This window comes from Camellia sinensis, chromosome 7 (genome assembly GCF_055761805.1).
Source record: "Camellia sinensis isolate YWXY chromosome 7, ASM5576180v1, whole genome shotgun sequence".
NCBI classification, from domain to species: domain Eukaryota; kingdom Viridiplantae; phylum Streptophyta; class Magnoliopsida; order Ericales; family Theaceae; genus Camellia; species Camellia sinensis.
Genome location: NC_138967.1, coordinates 173,851,288 through 173,876,291, shown reverse-complemented (window position 1 = coordinate 173,876,291; position 25,004 = coordinate 173,851,288). Strand labels below are relative to the sequence as shown.

Here is a 25,004-nt window from a genome sequence, read left to right as displayed (position 1 = left end):
ATTTTAAAAAAAATTGGGTTGTACTAGTTTTAACAAAAAAAAAAAAAAAAAAAATTGCACAGACCGCACGTGTGGCCCAAACTGCCGCACGTGCAGAGAGACCAAGCATGGGCGCACAAGCGGATGACCAGGCCGCACGAGCGGCCTAGCCCAAAAGCCTACTACTCAAGCGCCGCAAGAGCAACCCAATTCCGCTGCTGAAGTGGCCCAAAAATCAGCACTCGTGCGGCCTAAATGGGAACATGAGCGGTCCATTCCCCCCCCCTAAAAAAAAAGAAAAGAAAGAAAGAAATGCACCACACGAGCGGCCCAGGCCTAAAAGCATTCTACGCAAGAGCCGCAGGAGCGGCCAATCCCGCCGCACAAGCAACCAATAAAACAGTGCTCGTGTGGCCCAGGTAAAAAATATATATATATACTTTCATATTTTATTTAATTAATTAATTTATTTTTATTTACTTATTTTTTTATTATTTAAAAAAAAAGAAAAAAAATTGTGTAGTTTCTTTATTTACTTTTTATTTATTTATTTAATTTTTACTTTCTTTATTTCTCTTAACAAAAATAAAAAAATAAAAAATAATAGTAATAAATAAATAAAATAAAACTTGCAGATTTTAATTTTTTAAAATTTTTTATTTATTGTTATTTACTTTTTTTTTTATTTCTTTCCAAAAAAAAAAAACCCACTCATATTTCAAACCTTAGACCCTCTTTTGACCATCACTTTTCCCAGCACACTATCTCTCTACCTCTCATCTTCTTCTTATCTCTCTCTCTCTCAACCCATCAAACACACAAACTCCATCCAACCCCACCATCACTTCTTCTTCTTCCTTCTTCCTTCTTCCTTCAACTTTCACACACAATCACCCTCTCACCGAAGCATCACCATCTTTTTCGACCGGTAACCTTCCGGCGGCCATTTTTTTCCAAAGGATCTTCTTTCTTTCTTTCTCTTGTTCCTATATTTTTTTTAAGGTAATCACCCTCTTTTTGTTTAGATTTCTTAGTTTTCACTTGTAATCTAGTAGTTTAACGGTTGTTTTTGAGGTTCATTCATCATCTTGTTCATCATTGTCATCCTCACATACGACCACAACAACAACAACAACCACACACACACACACACATACACAAAACAAAATCTAAACTAGGCATGCACCAACAAACCCACCGCACGTGTGGCCATCTCCGGTGCATGTGTGACCCAAATACACACACAAAAAAATTATTAAAAAAAATCCATAATAATAATAATAATAATTTGCCTTATTGTAGCCTATTTTTATCTAATGCAGTTGTTTAGTTTAATTGTTTAGTTAGTGGTTCTTGTTAGTTTAATTGGTTAGTAGATTGTTTTTATTTTTGTTTTAATTGTTTAGTTAGTGAATTTTTTTTTTTTTTTTGTGATTTAATTATTAGTTTAATTGTTTAGTGGTTTAGTTTTTATTTTATTTTATTTTTATTTTTTGAATTTTTATTTTATTTTATTTTATTTTATTCTCTTCTACTAACTTAGATTATTTTCTTATTTATTTATTCATTGCATTTCATATGTGTGTTTGTAAATTTGTCTCATGCTAACTTAGTGTAAGTTAATTTTTTGTAGTATATTAAAAAAAAAAATTTAAAATTGAAAATTAAAGATATCCAGTAGTGTGATGGCAATGAGGATTTGCATGATTTGTGCATGCATGCAATGTTTGATGCGTTCTAATATAATGGTTTCACGTTTTTTGTTGTGCTCATTGTATTATTTTGTGCAGGAATGGCTACATGGTCTCGCCGAGCACCTAAACGGCCTCGCAATGCCAACATTGCTGCTAGGGATGTACCAACTGACACTTGGGCCAACAAACCAATTGCATGTAATACATCCTTTGATGTGGACCCCACCGCATGGAGTGTCCGACAACTTGAAAACTGGGACCTCCTGGGCATTTACACCGTCACTGAACCGGCGTATCCTCGCATTGTGCGAGTCTTTTATCAAAATATATACATCAATGACGAGGTCCCAGGAGCTCTTTGCTCCCTTGTTAACGGCGTGGAGTTAGTGGTCACACCAACTTCTATTGGCAAGGTTCTCCACTGTTCCATGAACACTATCGATGAAGAGCAGCTCCCGATGTTCACTCAGGAACTCACAATCCTTGCATTGGTCACCAAATTTTATGAGGGGTAGCAGGATGATAATAACCGCACTAACATCCGTCGGGCTAACTTACCGCACCGCCTCCTTTTCCTTGATGTGGTTCTTAAAAAGAATGTCGTCCCTCTAGGCCACAAAGAAAAGCGGTGAGGGGACTTCCTCCGTGCCTTGTACCGATTTGACTTCGGGTTTTGGGTCGACATCCCTATTTTGATCTTCAACCAGATGTTTCGTATCCTTAATGAAGTCAGGTTGTGCAACACCCGAGGCAGTTCTACATGGGCCCTCTATTTTGCCAACCTCATCATCGCACTTATAAAAGGCCAAGGGACATACCCATTGGAACCTAATGAGGTTCAGCTTCCGCTGCCCACACTTTATGGTAAAACCCACTGGCGCCAAACCACTGCTCGCCTACCGCCTCCACTACTCTTCCCCGATGCCCTGGCCAATCCTAATGATGTTTCGGTAGAGCTTGCTGCTGCACCAGCCCCAACACCACTACCATTTCGTATGGCGTGGGCGCAATATCGGGCTCTTTTGGATAATCAAGCATATTAGGATCATTCGCATATGGCATTTGATGGGTATCAACAGTCAGTTGTATCTCTACAAACTGACTTCTACGCATACTGGGAGTCGACCCAGCAGCGGTTTGATCAGCTTGGTGCTAGGGTTCATAATGAGGCACTCGAGACTCAGATGCTGATGCATGCCCTATTTAAGCAACATTTCCCACCACCACCGAATCCACTTCAGTGATATCTGTATATTTTCTTTGTTTTATTTTCTTTATTTATTTTTGTTTTGTTTTATTTTTTTTTTTTTTCCTTTTATACTGTACAATACCCCCAAAAAAAAAAAGTGTGTGTATGTTTGGTGTGTCCTTACCTCGCTGGATGTGTACCTCCGCCATCTGGTAAGATCCTCTTTCTCTCATTTTACTATCTACTATACAATTGCTTACATTAACGACAATGTTGTATTCCAGTTGGGGGGTGAGGGTATTTATAAAAACAATTCATGTTTGTACTTGTTACACTTGATTGCACCACTTCACTTGATTTTCACTTTGTGCCAGTATGGTAATGATATAAGCATATGTTAATTGGGGAACATAGTGGACTTGTATGAAAATGGTTTGTTGGGTAAATACTCACATGCGATGTTTGCACTAGGATAGTTATTTGTGTTTGTGGTATTAGTACACTTGTCATGAATATGCTTGGATTCACATGAACACACTATCATAGCAGTGACCTCTCTATTATAATCTCTGGTGTACATCATTGATAATGGCTAGGGTTGTAGAAAAGAATAAATGAGTAGCCAAAATTCTTTAAAAAAAAAAAAAAACACTTGACTTGTTTGGGTTCGTAGCCTTTTTAACTCAAGTTATTAAGCCCGTAGGGGTGTCTCTACACCTAGTGCCCTAAAATCGTCTGGTTTGGGAGTGATTAGCCCAATATTTGCTACATGGGATAATTAGAAAGTTTAAGGGACCTAGACATTGCACAGTTAAGGAAAAATAAGGAAAATGACTTATTTGGATTCGTAACCTTTTCAACTCGAGTTATTAAGCCCGTAGGGGTGTCTTCACACCTAGTGCCCTAAAACTATCTGGTTTGGGAGTCATTGGTCCAATGCTTGTTACATGGGTTGATTAGAAAGTTTAATGGATTAGGACATTGCATAGTCTTTCAAAAAAAAAACTTTTGAGAATCTTGGCTGCAATAGTTTAGTTTTTCTGTATATGTTGAGTGTTATTATGAGTTACACTGGGCTATTATAGTGGACAGTTAACTAGTATGGAGATTGCACTTTACACCGAGATACTGATGATGCGTCTACTAGCATTTACAAGTACAGGAGACTTTAATTTTGTATTAACATTCCTTATTACTTGTCCACTGTGCCTTCAATGACTTATCATGTCTTAATATCACACTGTAGTGACACATAAGTTGATTGTTAGGTGAAGTAGTATGGCTAATTGTTGTTGAGCATATATGAATTTGTTGATGTTGTGGGTATCATTTCTAGAAACCCTTACGAGACTATACTCGTCCACTTGGGATAATCTCGTGGTTGAAAGACTTGTTGCATATACTAAATGCAATCATGATTCCTACGAAAATGGCTTAGAGTTATTTTACTTCTCTTATTTCTTTTGTTTTGCTCGAGGACTAGCAAAATGTAAGTTGGGGGCTGTGATGTGGGCCGAAAGGTATCACATTGAGGTCGCTTAAGTTACATTTATAGTTTTTTAATTTTGTTTATTTGGTGGAGATGATGTGTTTTGTGCACTTGTATAGATTTGGCAGGAAATACGCAAATTCAATAAAAAAGGGCGCGAAAGCAAATTCTCCGGGCGATAAGCGAAAAATCCAAGCCAGCCACCTCATCGCATGTACGGCCAAGCTTCACCGCATGTGCAGCCCACCACCGCTCGAGCGGCCCACCTAAGGTTGCATGCGTGAAATTTTAAGGCTCTTCTGCTGGGAATAAAAGGAAAAAGAGGACATTAAAAGAGGGTTTAAAAATTATTCTAAGGAAAGGGAGGCAAGAGTTTTGAAAATGTGATTTTTCCTCAAGCTTTAAGAAAAACTCTCATGAGGGCTTCTTCCTTTTCCACCTTTTCCAACTCTTCCTACTCCTTCATGAGTGGCTAGGGTCTTTTTTTCTAGGGTTTTGATGAAATCCTATCCACGTAAAGAGATTTTTCTTGAGCTTTGATTGTGAAATGGTTTGAACAAATATATGGACGTTTTAGAAGTTTATAATAATTGTTCTTTTCATCTCTTCAAGTATTTTACTCTTTGTGATGGTTTAATGTTTTTCATACATTAGTTTTCTTTGTGTTTGTGTTCAAAGTACGAGATGAGTCATGCTACGAGAGACGGGTCCTGTTGCTACCATAGTTTAGATCGTGCTACTCGGGATGATTCGTGTTTATACGTTGAATGCAACAATCCTCTTTATCAATATTTCAAACTTGTAGTTGTGAAATATTGAATATTTCAAACCAGATTGCAATTAATGGCCGATGTTAAATCTCATTTATGTACTTAGTGGTGAATTCTTTGCCCTATCATTTATTCCAAAAATTAATATCTCAAACTCTAATTTTAATTTTCAAATTAATTATACAATTTCATTTAATTCTTGTTTAGTCATAATATCCATCAATCTTTTTAATCAAAATTAACTTAAGAATCTAGCAATTAAATTAGTTTAATTTCTCGTTTGTCCCTGTAGATCGATACTTGAATTTACCATTATTCTAAAGTATTTGGTATAGTTTAATATTTATTTTTAGTGTATGAAATGACCCATTAGATATCAAAATAGAAGTGATGTATTCAAAAATATAGTATCGCTCATAAAATATTTTATAGATTCCAATAATATGAGATCTCTTATGTTTGCTCAATAACCTCATTATGATAAAAGACAAGGCCAAATAGAAGACAAACTTATATGGCAGCTTCTCAAAATATAGAAATAATTAATTTATTTATTTATTTATTTGGGGGGGGGTTGTGGTAAATGGGGCAATGATTGGTGGCCACAAATTCTGTGGCTTAAATGGCCCGAAAATGCCAAAACGACGTCGTTTTGGATACAAAACAACTCTGAAAATGCCAAAACGACGTAGTTTTGGCATTTTCGGACCATTTGAGCCACATAATTTGTGGCCACCAAACATTTTTCCGTGATAAATGGGATGTTTCAGTGACTATGAATTATTTTGGGAGGGCAAAATTTTAGTTTGGCAAAAGTGTCCTTGAGCACAACTCCAATGGTTGTATAATTAGAAATTTAGAAAGGTTCAACAGAGGGGTTGTACACTCTTAACTTATTATCAAGTGAAAAAAAAAAAAAAAAAACACATGCTTAAAGTTTTCCAATAATATTTGCAATCATAAATGTTTACAATGCTTGTTGGTTGTCCTAATTTACCATATGTGAATTTTACATGTGTTCGCAGATTTATTACGTTTTTATTAAATACTTTGGAGATATTATCCTCACATACATATTTATGTATGTAACCAATAAATATCAACCAAAAATGCTATATTAAAGATCTAGGTTTTATTACAAAATTGAAAATTTTGACGGATACACGTAAAGAGCATGCCATGAAAATCAACAAAGCAAAAAATTTAAAATGACAAGTTTTATGTTAGAGGTGAGTGTTTTTTGTTAGGTTGTCAAGATAAATGTTAGTTGATTGTACCCAACAAATTCAATCAGGAAAATAAATTATTTATCTTGATATTTTTTAAAATTAAAAATAATTTCTTTTTGCTCAGGTTACGTATTCGTTATTAATGAAGAGAATAATAATTCAAGACATACTAAATGTCATACTAAAAAAAACTAATACCACAATAATAATGATATCATTGAAACGTGATGGTACCGTTCAAGTAAATAAATTATCCATCATAGCAAAAGTTATTACAATAAAGTTCACCATCTTATTTGTTATTTTATTATTTATTGATAAAGTAAATAAATTATCCATCATAGCAAAAGTTATTACAATAAAGTTCACCATCTTATTTATTTTATTATTTATTGATAATACTATAGGTTGGTGATCAACAATTATACTGATTTTTTACTCATAATATCAAAATGCACCAAACAATAAGAAATTTTTAAATGTTGTTTAATCAATGCTCACACTTATTATTAATTAAAACATATCATGCTATTTTTTAAAATATCAATATAAAAGTAGTGAGACTTAAGGGCTTTGTTTGATTTCAAAATATTTTTATTTTTTGGTGAATAAATATAAATTAATTTGACAAAAATAAACCCCAAAAAATATTTTTAATTTTTCAAGAACTATTTCTACTTAAAAAGGATTAATCATCTAGAAATTATGAATATTTTATATTTTATATTTTTTTCTCACCAAACTAGTGTTTAATTTTAAAAAATTGGTAGCAAACATATTATACATAAACTTACAATAAGAAATATATATATATATATATAATATTTTGAAAAAATATTTAATGAGTTTTATTTTATTTAATCCTATTAACATATGAATCAATCTTTCAACCTATATAGTCGACTTGTTTGATACAACTTATTGTAAATTAAAAATTGATAATTAGAGAATAGAAATATATATAAAAAAAATTATCCCATATAGTTTTTAGATAATCAATTTTTTTTTTTTAAACTTATTTAAACTATTAACAAAAGGTGTATCAATCAGTCTAAGACAAAGTTATAAACAACTAATTTAAATTAGGGGAAATTACAAATTAGGAGTAGTTAGAGAGAAAAAAAATTATGATTTTAATTGTTAATATTTATAAAGTTTACCATCTTTTTTACAAATATCACTAATATGATAGTTTTCCAATAAATTACACCAAACAATCTTAGTGTTTATAAGATTCATCAAAATTTAATTGCAAAATATGAGTCATTTGATATTTTTACCCTAATTTTGTGCAAGGATCATTATAAAATAAACACTTTTAAAATAATATGTACCATATACAAGTTATAACATTTGTGATATTCATAACTAAATTTTTTTAATATAACTTTAAAAAAAAAAACTTAATTAAAACCAAACATTACATAAGGTATGATGAGCAAATAAATATGTTTTGAATTATAACCAAATAATATTGAGAATAAGTTACAACTAAATCATAAATTAATTAACACTGGAAACATTAGTGACTGTGATATATAGGTCTTGTTTAGAAAGTTGACTATTTTATTTTTTAACTATTTTAGTGTAGCTAAAATAGTTGTGTTTGAGAAGTTTATTGATTTTTTGTAATTAATTTGATAATTGTGAGAGAAAAATAAAATAATTATAAATTGGATTTGACATTTTATCTTATTATTGTTGTACAAATTGTGTAATTATACAAAACAAATAAATTCATATTTGATAAATAAAATTATAGAACATCAAATAAATCTATATGTACAAATTACATTATGGAACATGAAACAAAAATACATAACACACAATATATTGAAAGACGAGAAATCAAACCGAAACCTTTGTGGTACTACAATCTTCTTAAAATAGATTAGCTGCCTCACCATGGATGCTGGAGGTACGTCAACTTTTGTCTCCTGGGATACAACGGTTTAGATCAGCTAACGCAAAAGTATCTTCTGTTAGCTTTGGCGAACCGACAATGTTAGCACTTTCTCATACTGGAAGAAAATTATAAGAGCAAACAAACTAACTGTATAATTCTGGAAGGCAAAAATTTGTATTGACAACCAAAGAGGTTGGTCTCTATTTATATACCACAGAAGAGAGAGGAGGAGCCTCCAGCCATGAAGGCTAGCAACCAATGCCCATTACTCTTGCAAAACTACAGGAGTAATACACAAAATTAATAGGGATTCAATGTGTGAATTACACACTATACACCTATGTGTATATACATATCTACAGCAGACTTAGTCCAAAAAGATTAGGTTGGTGGACCACTAATCTGGCTCAGTCTAAACTTAATCCATTCCAACAAGCCTCAAGCCTAAGATCTACGGACCTAGACCCGGCCTGATCCGGTTCTGTCAACGTGCGCACACACGTGTGACAATTTTGCCATAACCAAGTTGGACCATAGTTTTGGTCCAAGCCCATTCTTAAAGTATTCATAATTTCCTTCCTTCGAAAAATTTGAATTCCCCAAAGGATTCATGCTCTTATCAAAATCTTGAGGTTTAAATACTCATCAAAGCTTTCCTGTACAATCAATGTAGGATTGGTAGCTACACACAATTCCCAATACTTCATTCATGGGGCCAATTTTATAAGACAATTACTTATTTAATTATTAATGGGTTTTAGACATTCTTTTTGTGGTATAAAGACCTTGTTAAAAAAAAATTTTAACTCATTTAATCCCACCTTAACTAATAGTTGAGACCTACTTTAATTTTGCATTAAAATTACTAAAAAATTATTTTTTCAATAATTAATTATTTTAACTTATTTTATCTTTTAAGGAGTTATTTTAACTCAATTTTCCTACCAAACACCCCCCATGATACACACATTATATTATAAAATTTTGGAAAAATCACGTCACAATAGGCAGACAAAAATTACAAAAATATAATAATACAAGTGAAAAAAATGTAGGGTGCAACTCAAAGTTACGGCCTTTATGTTTGTGGTATTTTTTTTTTTTTTGAAAAAAAGATTGGGGGTTCTGATTTGTGATGACCTCCATATGATATGATGTTTTGTTTTAATTTATTTTTTTAATTTCTATTAGTGCTGTGTTTTGAGCCTAACTCTAGAGTTGTCTATTATTTTTTATTTTTGTAAAAATCTTCACTAAGACCATGGTCCACTAAATTTTTCACTAAATTTGAATAAAAAAAAGACCATTTTTTCAATCTGATACAGACTGTTCTAATGATTGTCATCAAAGCAGGGGTCAATCGGTTAGTGTGTTTTTTTTTTTAACCTCTTTGAACTTTTTGACCTGTTTGAACCAACCTATTTGCAAAAGAACCAGTCGACCGGTTGATCCACCGGCAGGTTGACCGATTGGTCTCCCCCAACGGTCATGCACAGTAAACTGTTGAAATCTTCTTCCTATTCTTACTTTGATGAAAAATTTAGTAAATTTTTATTTTGATACCAATTTGATGAAATCATTGAAATTACAAAAAATAATTTTTTCACCAAATTTTAAATTTGATGCAAAATTTAGTTGAACGCTAGAGATGGTCTAAAAAGTGATTTTCCCTCAAAATTACTTTCTTTTGGGTAGACAGCGCTACAAAGGAGCGTGAAGTCACGAGTAATAAGTGTGAGTGGGGTTTTTAAATAATCAGTTATCTGATATCATATGCATCGTGTGGGAGAATATTCGGCTCAGTCAATCAGGGTTTGACTGTAATATAATAGCGCCGCCCAGAGAGAGAGAGAGAAAATGCACAATATTTGTGCCGGAGGGTTGATGATGTCGTCACGTGGCAACGCGGAGGAACGGCCACGATGACAGCAGAGGCTGACGTTGGCGGCGTCTAACGGTGAAATCGGTGCTGGGCCCCACCACCGAGACGTCACGCCCGTTTATCAAAACCGCAAAAAACAGTTTTCGGCGTTTAACGGCGAAATCAGCTGGCTTAGTTCTATTTTTCTAAAAATATTTTTCAAAAAATTTTATTTTTTTATTTTTTTGTGTTTTTTTTTTTATTTTTACTGAATTTTTTTTAATATTTTAAATAATTTTTTTACTTTTTAGACACACTTAACATAAATATACTTAAAAAGTAAAAAAAATAGTAAAAAAAAATCTTTTAAAATTTATTAAATACCAAAAATATAAAAAAATACAAAAATTCAATAAATTTTTTGTATTTCTATGTATTTATTAATTTTTTAAAATATTTTTTACAAATTTTTAACTTTTAAGATGCATCTAAGTAAAGTACATCTAAAAAAATAAAAAAAATATTTAAAATTTTAAAAATATTCACTAAAAACAAAAAAACACGAAAATCAAAAAAATTAATTTTTAAAAAACTTAATCCGAATAACTAAAACCAAACAGACTGATTCAGTTATTGGTGGGTCTCTAGACACTTATATGTCCGCCTTGTTTGGTTTGTTTATAGAAAATAATTTTGAAAAAAAAAATTTAAAATCACTCTCTCTGTTTTATATATCAATCAATTATTTTTTTTCTCTCATCTCTCTTTCTCAATCATTTTTTCTCACACATATCTACTCAATTACAATAAAATATCAAATCATCTAAAACTCTCATACTCTAAAATTATTTACAAAATATACAACCAAACAAATTAATTTTTTAAAAATTCTCTCCCCAAATTTTTTTTAAAAAATTTATCTCTCAAAACCAAATCAAACACACTCGTTGTGTCTCAAATAATATTATGATTGGTGAAAGGGATATAATTTATAAATTTATATTGATAATTGAAAAAAAGAAAAAATATATATAATAAATTGTCATTAGTATAAAATACGATCAAATTACATTTTAAGACCACCAACAATTTTACCAAGCCCAAACCCATGTCAGGACATGGGATTCCTAGAGATGTTTTGAAAAGGTAGTTAAAAATTACTTTTCAATTTTTTTTATTTTTTTATAAGAGAAAATATTAAATTAAAAATTAAAAAGTAACTTTTAATCCATTTTTTAAAATAACCTTAGCCGTCGCTGCGTGAGTCAGATCGTCGTTTGCAAAAATTAGGAATGGCAACGGGGCGGGATGGGGTCGGGGATCACCCTCCCCGTCCTCGGCTCCGATCCCCAACAGGGAACTTATCACAGTCACCATCCCCGTCCCCTAACGGGGATCGAGTTTCCCCGACCCCGAAAACTCCCCGGCCAGAAAAAAAAAAAACAACAACAACAACAACACAAATCTTCATTAACAACATCAACAGATCTCATATTAATAAAATGATCAACAAAATTTCAACATCAACAAATCTGAGATTCACAGTGATAGACGACAGAGAAGGTGAAGTGGCAACAATAGATCTTAGATCCGTGGCGATGGACGACGGAGGAGGTGGAGCGGCAACAACAGATCGCAGATCGGCGACGATGGACGACGGAAAATGTGGTGCGAGGTGTACAGAGGTGGAGGAGATGTGTGAGAGTGACGAGGTGGACCGAGGTGCAGAGTCGACGAAGGTGAAGTAGAGGTGCGAGCTGGACAGCGACTCCAGCGTCGCGAACAGCGGCGGTGGCACTGAGGAGAAGACGTCGCGGACAGCGGTGGTGAGAAGAAGAAGTGCGAGAGTAAGAGTCAGTGAGAATGAGAGAGAGTAGAGGGGGGAGAGAGAGAGAGAGAGAGGAAGGGTTTAGTGAAGTGTAATACTGCCTTGAGGAGGTGAAAAGAGAGAGAGAAAGAGAGAGTAAAGGGAAGAGAGAGAGTGAGTAGATATTAATGAAAGAGGTAAAGCCGAATCAGTATATTATATATATAATAGAAAGCATATTATATATATATATATATAATACGTCGGGAAGAGACGGGGTTGGGCCGGGGCCGGGGTCCCCAACCCGAAATTAATCGGGAAATAATTTTTGAATACCATTTCCGTCCAATCGGGGGTATTTTTCGAAAAAAAATATTCAAATCGGGATCGGGGGATCGTGTAGCGCCCTAATTTTCTTAAGTCATTATTTATTATTATTATGATTATTATTATCTCATTTTATTTTTGACTTTATTAATTATGTGGATTCATGAGAATTCAATGTATTATTTAGTTAATTTAATGTGATATTTAATTTTATATAATCATATATGATTAATCAGAATCTTTATATTTATATATTCATTTATACATAAAAAAAGAAAGGTGTATTTATATTTGTTATTTATATATATTACGGTATATTTATATTTATATATATTATAATTTGCTATATAATATTATCTGATAGTTTATTAGGTGTTATGTATGAGATTTAGATTTATATATATATATATATATATATAATATGGAAATCAAATAGGGTTTAGGAATTAAGGGTGGAAGTAAAAAAAAAAAAAAAAAAAAAAAAAGTTGTCTGCGGCGGCAAGCTCAGAGAGAGAGAGAGAGAGAGAGAGAGATTGATCACCAAAGAAGAAAAAAAAAGAGTGCAGTGTGTGTGTGGCGTGAAAGTGAAGAAGAAGAAAAAGAGCAAAAAGAAAAAAATAGATTATGATTTTATTTTGGTGGCTCCATTAGTTTTTCGAATATTTCTTGGATCTTTAAAAATAATTGTGAGTATAAAACCCACTTTTCTTGATTTATGTTTAATTCACTGTTTTATTTATTTATTTATTTTTATTTGTTTGATGTTAGTTTGATTTTGTTTTACATAAAGACGATAGATTAATTTTAATTATTTTGATTAGTTGTGGATATAAAATTTAGGGTTATAGATGATAGATTAATTTTAAGTATTTCGACTAGTAGTATATGTAAAGTTTAGAGTTCTTAGATAAGTGATTGATTTTAATTACTTTGATTAGTTGTGTAGGTAAACTTTAGGGTTTTTTAGATGATTGATTAATTTTAGTTACTTTGATTAGATGTATATGTAAAGTTAGGATTTTTAGATAATTGATTAATTTTAATTATGTTTATTAGACGTATATGTAAGGTTTAAGATTTTTAGATGATTAGTTGATTGTAATAATTTTAATTAGTTGGGTATGAAAGGTTTGGGATTTTTTTTAGACGATTGATTAATTTTAATTATGTTGATTAGACGTATATATAAGGTTTAGGATTTTTAGATGATTAATTGATTGTAATAATTTTAATTAGTTGGGTATGTAAGGTTTAGGATTTTTAGATGATTGATTAATTTTAATTATGTTGATTAGACGTATATGTAAGGTTTAGAATTTTTAGATGATTAATTGATTGTAATAATTTTAATTAGATGGGTATGTAAGGTTTAGGATTTTTAGATGATTGATTAATTTTAATTATGTTGATTAGACGTATATGTAAGGTTTAGAATTTTTAGATGATTAATTGATTGTAATAATTTTAATTAGTTGGGTATGTAAGGTTTGGGATTTTTTTTAGATTATTGATTAATTTTAATTATGTTGATTAGACGTATATGTAAGGTTTAGGATTTTTAAATGATTAATTGATTGTAATAATTTTAATTAGTTGGGTATGTAAGGTTTGAGATTTTTTAGATGATTGATTAATTTTAATTAGGTTGATTAGATGTATATGTAAGGTTTAAGGTTTTAGATGATTAATTGATTGTAATAATTTTAATTAATTGAGTATGTAAGGTTTAGGATTTTTAGATGATTGATTAATTTTAATTATGTTGATTAGATGTATATGTAAGGTTTAAGATTTTAGATAATTAATTGATTGTAATTATTTTAATTAGTTGGATATGTAAGGTTTAGAATTTTTAAATGATTGACTAACTTTTTAATTATTTTGATTAGACGTGTATGTAAGGTTTAGAGTTTTTGGATAATTGATTGATTTTAATTATTTGCATTAGTTGGGTATGCAAGGTTTAGGGTTTTATTTTGGGTGATTTTATTAATTATTTGAGTGATTCTTTGATCTTCAAAAATAATTGTGAGTACAAAATCCACTTCCCTTGATTTATATTTAATTCTTTGTTTTTATTTATTTATTTGATATTAGTTTGATTTTGTATTCACACAAAGATGATAGATTGATTTTAATTATTTTGACTAGTGGTGTATGTAAAGTTTAGGGTTTATAGATGATTGATTGATTTTAATTATTTTGATTGGTTGTTTATGTAAGGTTTAGAGTTTTTAGATGATTGATTGATGTTAATTATTTTGATTAGTTGCATGCAAGGTTTAGGGTTTTTTTTTTTTTATATGGATTGATTTTATGATTGTAATCACACTCATGATTATATAAAATTAAAATAAACTTAGAATCCATAGATATTGGTTAGAGGATGGATTGATTCGTTGTTTTTATTTATTTATTTTTATTTGATGTTGGATTAATTTTGTATTTGCATGTAAATGAAGGATTGATTTTACTTATTTGGATTAGTTGTGTATGCCATGTTTATGATTTTTATATGGATGATGTTGGATAAATTTTGTATTTGCATGTAAATGAAGGATTGATTTTACTTATTTGGATTAGTTGTGTATGCCATGTTTATGATTTTTATATGGATTTATTTTATGGTCGTAATTACACTCATGGTCATATGAAATTAAGATTAATTATGAACCTATAGATAAATTCCTTATACTCCACCATGACTCCATGGATTGTTGTTTTATTTGAGTGATGGGGAGAAAGAGTGTATAAAAAAGTGAGAATTATGAGAGTTGTTTAATGCCTTATGCCCGGCATTGTTATATTTGTCTCATGATGTTGATGAGATGTTATTTATATTGTTGCCTCGTTCTCATGAGTAGACGAGTGCTTTGATTTACGCGCGTACGTATATGCTAACCATCCGGGGAGTGTGAGTCAAACTCGGGACGATATCCCCGTGCAAGTTTGGCTTTGGAGCAGTGTTAGATATACGAGAGGCACATGGGATATATGTGTAGGCCAGAAGTGGAGGGCCGAAGTGGTGGAGTTAAGGAACAAAGAATTTAATTGTGAATTTATTAGTATAGTGTGAATGGTACTGATATGTACAAGATAAAAAAATATATATAATAGTAAACGATCTTGATAAATTATGAAATTTGAGCAGAAGCATGTATTCGTGATTTTGGACAACTTTTGTGTTGTACCTTTTTATTAAAAAGATCGATTAGAACTTATAATCGGATGACCTTGGCTATTGTCGGTTTGACTCACTCTGGTAATGCAGATTTTTATAGGTTGTTTTAACCATGAAACGAGCTCATTTTTTTATTGGTTTTGCGTAAACTGAAGTAAAACATTATTCTGCACACTTTTCGTGTTTTGAAATTTTTCGAAAAAAAATCATCTTAGGGCTGTTTTAGTTCGTTTCAGTTTCAGATTTTTCGATTGAATTCTATCTAGATTTTTATATCAAGTTTTTCTCTTAACCTGTTCAATTTCTGTTAAATTCGTACGCGATGTCTTATAGGAAATTTGATTCTATACAACTTTTGTTCTTTGAGTTTTGATCAATTCGAATTATTTAAGTATGAAACGATGTAATTTTATATTTGTTTCAACAAGTTACTTATGATTAAATTATACTAATTTTATTTGTTTTGCAGGATGGTGGGTCTTACTAACTTTTTATGCAGGACTGACCCACCATATTTTTATTTCTATATTGTCTATTCTATAATCAATTTATATTTCCTTGTATACGGACAAGAAACTAAATGCCACCGTATCTCGAGAAACTACTCATTCGTCTCGGTGAGGTTGGAACTACTTGTCTTGTTTCGTAACAAGAAATAATATACTTTTTGTTTGTATCTGGTGGACACGTGGGTGTCAATTCTTGTACTCATACCAGTATACCTGTATACTGACCCGTTTTGTCTCTTGGCAACTCGGGTGCGTTCTGTTTGAGCGCAGCTGAGCTTCATTTGCAGGATTAGTTGGGACTACGGTGGTGACTTGGATTTACGATAGTGTTGGACCTGCCGTTTGGACTTCTTTTGTTTTATTGAGTTAAAGATTGATATTAGTCTATGTATTTATTATTCTCTTTATGACTTTAGTATTGGAATAATTTAGATTGGTTTGTAACCGTACTTTATTTAAGTTGTTTGGACTAGTTGTTGGCACTTAATGTTGAGGTATTTGTTAATAATGAGATTATAGTGGATGGTTTAGTTTGCGTTTAGTTTTTTTTTGTTTCACCCCTAGGATTTGGATGATGGAATATTAATTGGGGTTTAGTCCTAATTTAATATTTAATTGTCCAAATTTTGGGGCGTGATAGATCGGGTCCCCGTCAAATCGGTTTTAAATTGCCATCCCTAACAAAAATCAAATAAAACCAAAACCAAAACCAAAACCAAAACCCAAACCCATCCTTCCTTTCAACCCCCTCTCTCTACACTAATAAATTTGATTATTTTAAGTAATTTTTTTTAATTGTTTTAATTTCATTAAAAAAGTTTTATTGTAATCATAGTTGATTTTTTTTTTATAATCAATTTAATGATTATGATAAAAAAAATTAATAATTATGATTTAAATATAATATTTTATTTTATTAACTATTTTAAGTGTTGTTTTGGGAATTAATTAAAAATTAACTTTTTCATTTTTTTTAAATGTATAAAAAAGTAAAGAAGTGATGTGACCAAAATAGATTAAGGGGTGATTTGGAATGATCTAAATAAGTGTATTTTTTGACTTATTTATGAAGTATGAGTTGAGTATGGGTTGAGTTTGGAGTGATGTGATAGAGAGATGATGTGACTTAAACAAAATGATGTGACTTAAATAGGATAGTGACTTTTTGACTTTTTTATATTATGACAAACAAGGCCTAAAAATTAAAAAGTGACTTTTTACTATCTCCTTAAAAGACCTCATTTGGCATGTGAGTGTTTCAGCCTAAAAATTTAAAAATTACTAAAAAAAATCAAAAAGTCTATAATCTATATAAAAAAGTTAACGATTCTCTTTTTTCTCTACTTTTTGCACAACTTTTCGTAAAAATTAAAAAATTATTCCAAACGTACTAATTTTTTTATCTCATATTTTAGCCAAAAAATCAAAAAATTACTAAAATAGTATGTTCCCAAATGAGCCTTAGATCGCAAAAAAAAAGTCTCCCGACCCACGTTCCCAAACACTCCCTAAAAATGCAAGAAATTCTAAAAAAAATATCAAAATAAATGTTAAAAATTCTATAAAAAAATATCAAAATTTGCACTAAATATTTCACATAAATATGAGGCTCATATGAAAACATTTAATAAAAAAAAATTAATAAATATTTTGAGGTGGCTAACATTGGACTTGTGTGGTTGTGCCTTCAAGGCACAATAGTCTGCTGTGTCCATTTGTGAGAGTTTGTCTAGAATATTTTTGATAATTTAAATCGTTTATATTGTAGAGTTTGTTAAGAATATTATTCATATAAAAAATCAAGTTAATTGAATATTCATAACCCCATGATTAGGTCTTAATTGTTTTTAAAAATTTATTAAAATTATGTTAACCATTAATTTTTATAAAAAATAAATGTGTTTTACTTATAGGATTATAGATATCCAATAAACTTAATTTTTTACATAAATAATTCACTTGACGAATCTTACAATATAAACAATTCAAATTATTAAGGGTAAATTACACTGACACCCCATGAGGTTTATATTTATTACAATTCCCCCTTCAGCAATTTAATTTTTTTAAATACTAATTTTGCCTTCACTAGGTAAATTACATTGACACCCCTCATATTTTAAAAATTACAATCCCCTCCTTAAGATTTAAAGTAGCATTACCAATTGCCCCCCTCGGTTAGTATTAGTTGGAAAAAAAATTCATTGAAACAAAATTAATTGAAAAAAAATTTTATTAGTAAAATTTTTAAATTTCTGTTTAAAAACTAACGTAAGCTCATTTTTTGAATTTACGTTTTTTACTCAAATTTACAAACTGAGACAACCATTTAAAAACCAAAAAAATTATCAAACAAGTTTTTATGACAGTTTTTTAAATTTTTGTAAATATAAATTAAAAATTGAAAACTGAAAACGAAATGGTTACCAAACAGGTTTTAGATGGTAAAAATGTCGTAAAATTAACAAATAATTAAATAAGTTACCAACGTAAGAAATGACTTATCAAAATATTCTTAGGTTATGTATGGTTTGATTTTTAGAATTTTTTTTAAAAATTCAAAATTAATTTAGTTAAGAAATAAAAAATAATAATTTTCATTTTTATATAATTTTTATCTTTCGAGTGGTTAGAAATAATTTTTTATAAATTAAACTGAAACAGGCATATGTATGTATATAACATGCCCAAAAGTTAAAATGATAATTATTTTTTACCCTTAAATGATAATTATTTTTTATTTTTTTATTTCTTAACCAAATTAACTTTTTAACTTTTTTTAAAAAAAATTCTAAAAATCAAAACACACATAACCTAAGAATTTTTTGATAAGTCAATTTTTATGTTAGTAACTTATTTAATTATTTGTTAATTTTACGATATTTTTACCATCTGAGGCTTGCTTGGTAACCATTTCGTTTTCAGTTTTCAATTTATATTTACAAAAATTTTAAAAACTGTTATAAAAACTTGTTTGATAATTTTTTTAGTTTATAAATGGTTGTTTCGATTTGTAAATTTGAAAAAAAAAAACGTAAATTCAAAAAATGAGTTTACGTTGGTTTTTAAATAAAAATTTAAAAAATTTACTAACAAAAGTTTTTTTCAATTAATTTTTTTTTCAAATAATTTTTTTTCCAATTAATTTTTTTTTTCAATGAATTTTTTTTCTAACTAATATTAACCGAGGAGGCAATTGGTAATACTACTTTAAACTTTGGGGAGGGAATTGTAATTTTTAAAATTTGAGGGGTGTCAATGTATTTACCAAATGAGAGCAAAATTGGTATTTAAAAAAATTAAACTGCTAAAGGGAGAAATCTGTAATGAAATTTTAAATCTCAAAAGGAAATGTAATTTCTAAAAAGTAAAAGAAAAAACTATAATAAATATAAATATCAGGGTGTCCATATAATTTACCCAATTATTAAAAAGGCTCAGACGAAACTTAGGGGTTGTTTAGGGTGTCCTAAATAAGTGTAATTTTTATCTTTTTAGACTAAAAAATTGAGGAAGAAAATATAAATATTTGGGTTAACTTTTTAATTTTTTATGAAAAAATGTGTAATAAAAAATTTTAAAAATTAATTTGTAAAAAAAAATTAAAATTAAAAATTATACGACCGTAATTATTAATTTTTAGTAAATAGTATTAATTTTTTAATTTTTTAAATAACTTTTTAACTTTTTAATTTTTTTATAATAGGTCAAACTACCTTAACAAACAAGGCCAACAACTGCTGTGCCCAGAGCACAGCACGGCAGATCCCGAGATCCGCTAACATTAGACCAATTCGCATACTCACGCATGCAGCTTTGCCTCATAACGTGGCATCATAAGACTGGTCATTATAAAGGTCTAAGTGCAGCCTTAAATCTTGTCTACATACACACGCACTGGTAGATAGGGATCGACAATTCTCGGTCGGACTGGACCTGGGTCAGATTTTTACTATCTTACCTAACTCGTTATTTGATTGAAATATTGTAAGCGTAACATTTTATTTACAACTTAATATTTTAATTTAAAAATTTAAAAATTATAAAAAAAATAAAATATCAATCATCTATATTAAATAGTGCAAGGACTATGCATATTAAGATTAATAGTCTAGGTTATAATTTTTATTCATCTAGTCCATCTAAATAAATAAGAGTATAGTATAATCACCATCATTTCAAAATATTTCATAAGAATAGTCCCCATGTGGAATAGTCAATTCAAAAGTCCATTTTTATGTTTTTTTATATCCAAACATGAGATTTCAAATTGCAACACCGATTCTTCTGAATTCACACTTAATGAATGTTTTTTTAGTATATACATAAAAAATAAAAATTCTCAATATATATCTTTTTAGAGTATTGATAGAGACCCCTCCAATCACCACCCCCACCACCCCCACACACACGTGGCGAGTGGTGAATAGAGGAGAAGGAAAAGAAAAAAAATAAAAAAGAAAAATTGGCCAATAGGAGGGAAATGAGGTCAAAGGGGGTGGGTGGGAAAGGGGGTCTCAAACATTTTTGATCTTTTTATTTCAATAATACCATCATTTTCAATTTTAAAATCTTAAGGGTTTTTTTTTTTCCCCATCCATCCACCCCTACTTCACCACCATTGCAACCAGTCTCCTTCCATTACCACCATCGCCGCCACTCTCATCTCATCCCTTTCCATCATACACATCCGAAGTTAATCTCAAAAGTGAGTGGTTCACGACGATGGATTTGTGAAAATGTATGATTTATGGTGGATGTAGTTGCTTTCCATCATACACATCCGAAGTTAATCTCAAAAGTGAGTGGTTCACGACGATGGATTTGTGAAAATGTATGATTTATGGTGGATGTAGTTGCAGGTGAAGGAGGAAAGAGGCGACAAAAGAGTATGACAGTGGAAAGAGGAGACGCTAATGATGGAAGATGGTTGTGATATTTTAGAATTATGGATTGAGTGGAAGAAGATAAGAGTACTATGATATTTTTATTTTAAGATAAAATTGTATTAAGAAAATTTTTTAGTAAGTGTTGAACTGAGAGGAATTAGTGCATGAAAATAAAATTATCCAAATTGCAAAAATGCATATTTCAATTCCATGACATGATCCCCAAACAAACACAACCCAAAGTCCTTATTCCAATAAACTTATCTTAGACCATCTCCAATTCATATATGTACTTTTCATTAAATTTAAATTTGATAAAAACAATATTCCAACGATTTTATCAAATAAGTATCAAATGAAGGAAGCCATACTTTTTTAACCAAATTAAAGAAACGTTTAACCTTTCATCAAATTTCGCAGGTGACCATTGGTAAAATGGTGGCCATTGCTAAAATATTGGCTGATCAACCGAGTGAACAACCAAATTGAGAAAGATTTGATGAAAAATTACTATAGACCAGATGACCGGTTGGATTTGATGAAACAATTAAAATGTATCATATCAGATCAAATTTTTATTCAAATTTGATAAAAATTTTGATGAAGCATTAAAGATATTCTTAACCACACCATACGGTGGAAGTTTTAAAATACAAAATTCTTGAGGCATAATTCTGTTTCCAAAGTGTATTAAGACAAGTGACAAAATCCAGTGTGGTGCAACATTTTACAAAATTGATAATCAAAAAATATAAGTTGAAAACACTTTTCGAGATAATAAAAAACACTCCACATTGGTTTTTAAGTATTTTCTTTAATTATGATGCGGCAGGCTTAGAACTGGTAATGGCTGTTTAATTGATTATAACTAGAGCTGGCTATATTAAATTCTCAACTGAGAACCACAGAACCATAGAAACCAAGTAAATACACTTACATAAAACAAAGAAAAATACTAGGGCTGCATTGCATCTGAAGAAAATATACAACAGCAGTGACAAAAAATATGATAGAAATCATCCCCTCGTAAAAAGAAACAAGAAAATTTTTCAAACAATCTGGTCTCGTTAATACGTACTAGGCAGTGAGAGCCGGAGAAGGGGTATACCAGCCATGGTGAATTTCAACAGCCTTCTTTCTCCTTGCAAGCCTAGACTTCCTTCTTGCTCCAGTGTTCCTGTGCAACGTTCCCACTTTCACCGCCTTATCAATAATTGAATAGGCCTCTGCAATCAATTGCTCGATTGCAAGTACTTCTTCGGGTTGTGCATCGGATTTTTTCCTGAGTACATCTAGTGCTTCCAAGACCTGAAAATGAAAAGTAGTATCGAAACCCACAAATTAAGATTTACACCTTTCCTCAAGTTTGTGGTTTCTCTTGCTTACTATTGAAAGAACAGAATAAGATATATGGATGGAAATGCAAAAGAAAAAAACACACATTCGGCCAAAAAAAAAAAAATGAAACAACTTTAGATGTACTGCAACATAAGTATTAAGAAAAAAAAATTGCTCATGATGGCCTTTCACTGGGCTTTGATAACATAAATTCTCTTACATTCCGGTCAATGGTCTAATTTCTTTCATAACTTTTCAACCCTTCCACTTCATTCTAAGTCTTCAAATGGGAATTAACTCATTTCCCGTAAATGATTCAGCAACCTTCCAGTCCAATTTATACTACTGCAAGAATTTCACAAATACTAATGAAAAATTATCACATAGGTCTGCCCCATGTCCTATGTGGTATGCCTTTGCAATTCTACTAGCTACATACCCATTATTTCTTATTTTTTCTCATATGTATTACATAAAGCAACCAATAGAATTGGGAGGGCACACAACCTAGTTGGAATTCCTGGAAGACAAGATAATTCCTCAGTACTTATAATTTCACTACTTGCATTTCTTTTGCTTAAACCAAAGTGGCTTACTATTATCGTTAAAAAAAAATACTATATATTTTCTATTTTTATTAAATGCACTGGCTACATAGCTCCAATAAACTGAAAGTTTGAGAAACTGGAAACAGATATTAAAATCTCTCCAAGCTATAAGAATTAGTTCCGACTCACTCCTTTTATAGGGTATATCACAAAAATCTTACTTGCATTTAGAACCCTCGTTTCAAATAATCCCTCCACAATAATTTCGCAATTATCTTACCACAAATTTATCAATGAACACCACATATTTTCTACAACATGGACTAACACTACTGCGTAATCTTGAATAGGGGAAAAGTAGGCAAACTCTCTACAATCAATGAAAGAAAGTCTAATCTAGCTTAAAAGGACATGCTGTAGAACTCTTGTAAATAGAAGCTATGTTGCCTCAGCATCATATAATGCCATGCCATTTGATATGGGAACAATCATGGATACTGTACAAAAATCTTGCATTCCAATTGATATTGTTGTATCAAGAATTAAGTTTCATGTATAACCATTAAACAAGATAGTTTGCTAGATTCTGGCCCAACAACAACAAAATTTCAAGACAGGCTATAATATTTTATAAGCGGCAATAGCAGTGTGTCAAGGATTACAGGTTTCAACAAGCTGAACTTCCTTAACTACAAAATAATATGTTAAAGGTTAAGTTGGCAGAAAAGTCTTTCCAGATTAACCCAAGAAACTTGACAAAATCAATTGGATGACATAACACAAATAAGTTTCTTAACACTATGTATCTTGGATTTGTTAAGGGAAAAAAATGAAACAAAATTACTTATACCCAATTTGTTCTTTTTTTATATAAGGGGTACCTACGCATAAAATTTAAAAATAAAAAAATAAAAAATAAAAAATAAAAACAGGATTTTCAAACAAATGCTTATTCAATTTCTTGTAATTTTCTCAGCCAACCAAACAAAAGTAAGAAATTAGCTTCTCTCATTTCATTTCCTTTTCCTTTCTTTTCCCCTTACTTTTCCTTCCCCTTATAACAAATTCAAGATCCAAGTTTTTAGCAAAAGGAAAGCCACCAAAATTACAATTCATCATTATAAAAAAAGCACAATTATTCAATCACTCTAATTGCATAAAGCAAATAAGCCAAAACCCCCAATAATCTACAACACCCCCCCCCCCCTCCCCACACACACACACACGCACACAAAAGCAAATTCAATACATTATCATCAAGAAGCCTAAACATGAATTCAAAACTGAAATAACCCTGTAAAACTCAACATAATCAAATACCACTTTAGTCTACAATTAAGAAACAAGCAAACCCACAATTAAAATACCTTCTTCATCCGAGTCTTGACCTCGGATTTCCGAGCTTTGTTGTAGACACGCCTCTTCTCTGCTTGACGAGCTCTCTTCGCAGCCGAATCGGCCTTCTTATTCGGAGCAGCCTCGCAAACAATCGAGTGACGAGTCGGCCTCACAACAGGGCTCATCGAAATCAAACCTGAAAATATTACCAAAAAACAATTTTTTAAAACTATTTAAGAACAAGGGTTTTGTGATTTGAGCAGAGAAAAGCCAAATACAGACAAATGGGTTTTTGAGTAGTACCTGTGGAGAAGACATTGTGAGAAGTGGTGGAAGAGAAGCTTAGAGACCTGAGTGATGAAGTGGGTTTGGGGTGAGTAGAAGAATAAGGGTAATTGAGGGATAGGGTTTTGAAATTGGATGGAAGAGCCCAGCATTGTACAACTACAGCCATCTCTCTCTCCTCTCTCTCTCTCTCTCTAAGAATCGGAGAAGAAGAAGAAGCGCCGATGAAACGTTTCGCTCTCCGAGTCTCCCTGTTATCTTATCCACACAGCGAAAGAAGGTGCGAATACGGGGCTGTTTGGATACGGTTATTCAGCATCCTATCAACGTTCCAAGATCCAATTTGTACCCAAAAGAATTGCTACGTTAGAGCATCTTTATTGCTATATTTGAGCATCTCCAATGATTGTTGGTATTTTGTTATTGTTATTGTTATAATTTGGCAATGAATAGTGTTATTTTGTCAAATTATAGTAATGGTGCTCCAATGGTCATTTGCTATTTTTGACAAATCTCAACCAACTTTCCCTCCAAGTTTGTAGGTGTTGTTTGGATATAGGTTTTTTGTGATTTTATTTTTATTTATTTTTTGTTTTTGTGACATTTTTTTACCTGTTTGTTACAAAAATTATATATTTATATTATTCCCAACTAGACAAATATAA

The 25,004-nt window shown here is 30.9% G+C and overlaps 1 protein-coding gene and 1 long non-coding RNA gene across 2 annotated transcripts; one reads left to right on the top strand and one right to left on the bottom strand.

Annotated features, from left to right (window-relative positions):
- The first annotated feature begins 2,708 nt into the window (after positions 1–2,708).
- On the top strand, positions 2,709–4,956 carry LOC114288321 (uncharacterized). The gene is made up of 2 exons (XR_014336415.1): positions 2,709–3,074; positions 4,471–4,956. It is a non-coding gene; the product is annotated as an uncharacterized LOC114288321 (long non-coding RNA).
- A 16,812-nt stretch (positions 4,957–21,768) lies between these two features.
- On the bottom strand, positions 21,769–24,729 carry PRPS20 (chloroplast 30S ribosomal protein S20). Its single transcript, XM_028231815.2, has 3 exons — positions 24,358–24,729; positions 24,084–24,250; positions 21,769–22,138 (listed from the first exon to the last, which is right to left on the bottom strand). The coding sequence occupies exons 1-3, from the start codon at positions 24,506–24,508 to the stop codon at positions 21,908–21,910; spliced, it is 549 nt and encodes a 182-aa protein (XP_028087616.2). The 5' UTR covers positions 24,509–24,729; the 3' UTR covers positions 21,769–21,907.
- Positions 24,730–25,004: the final 275 nt, after the last annotated feature.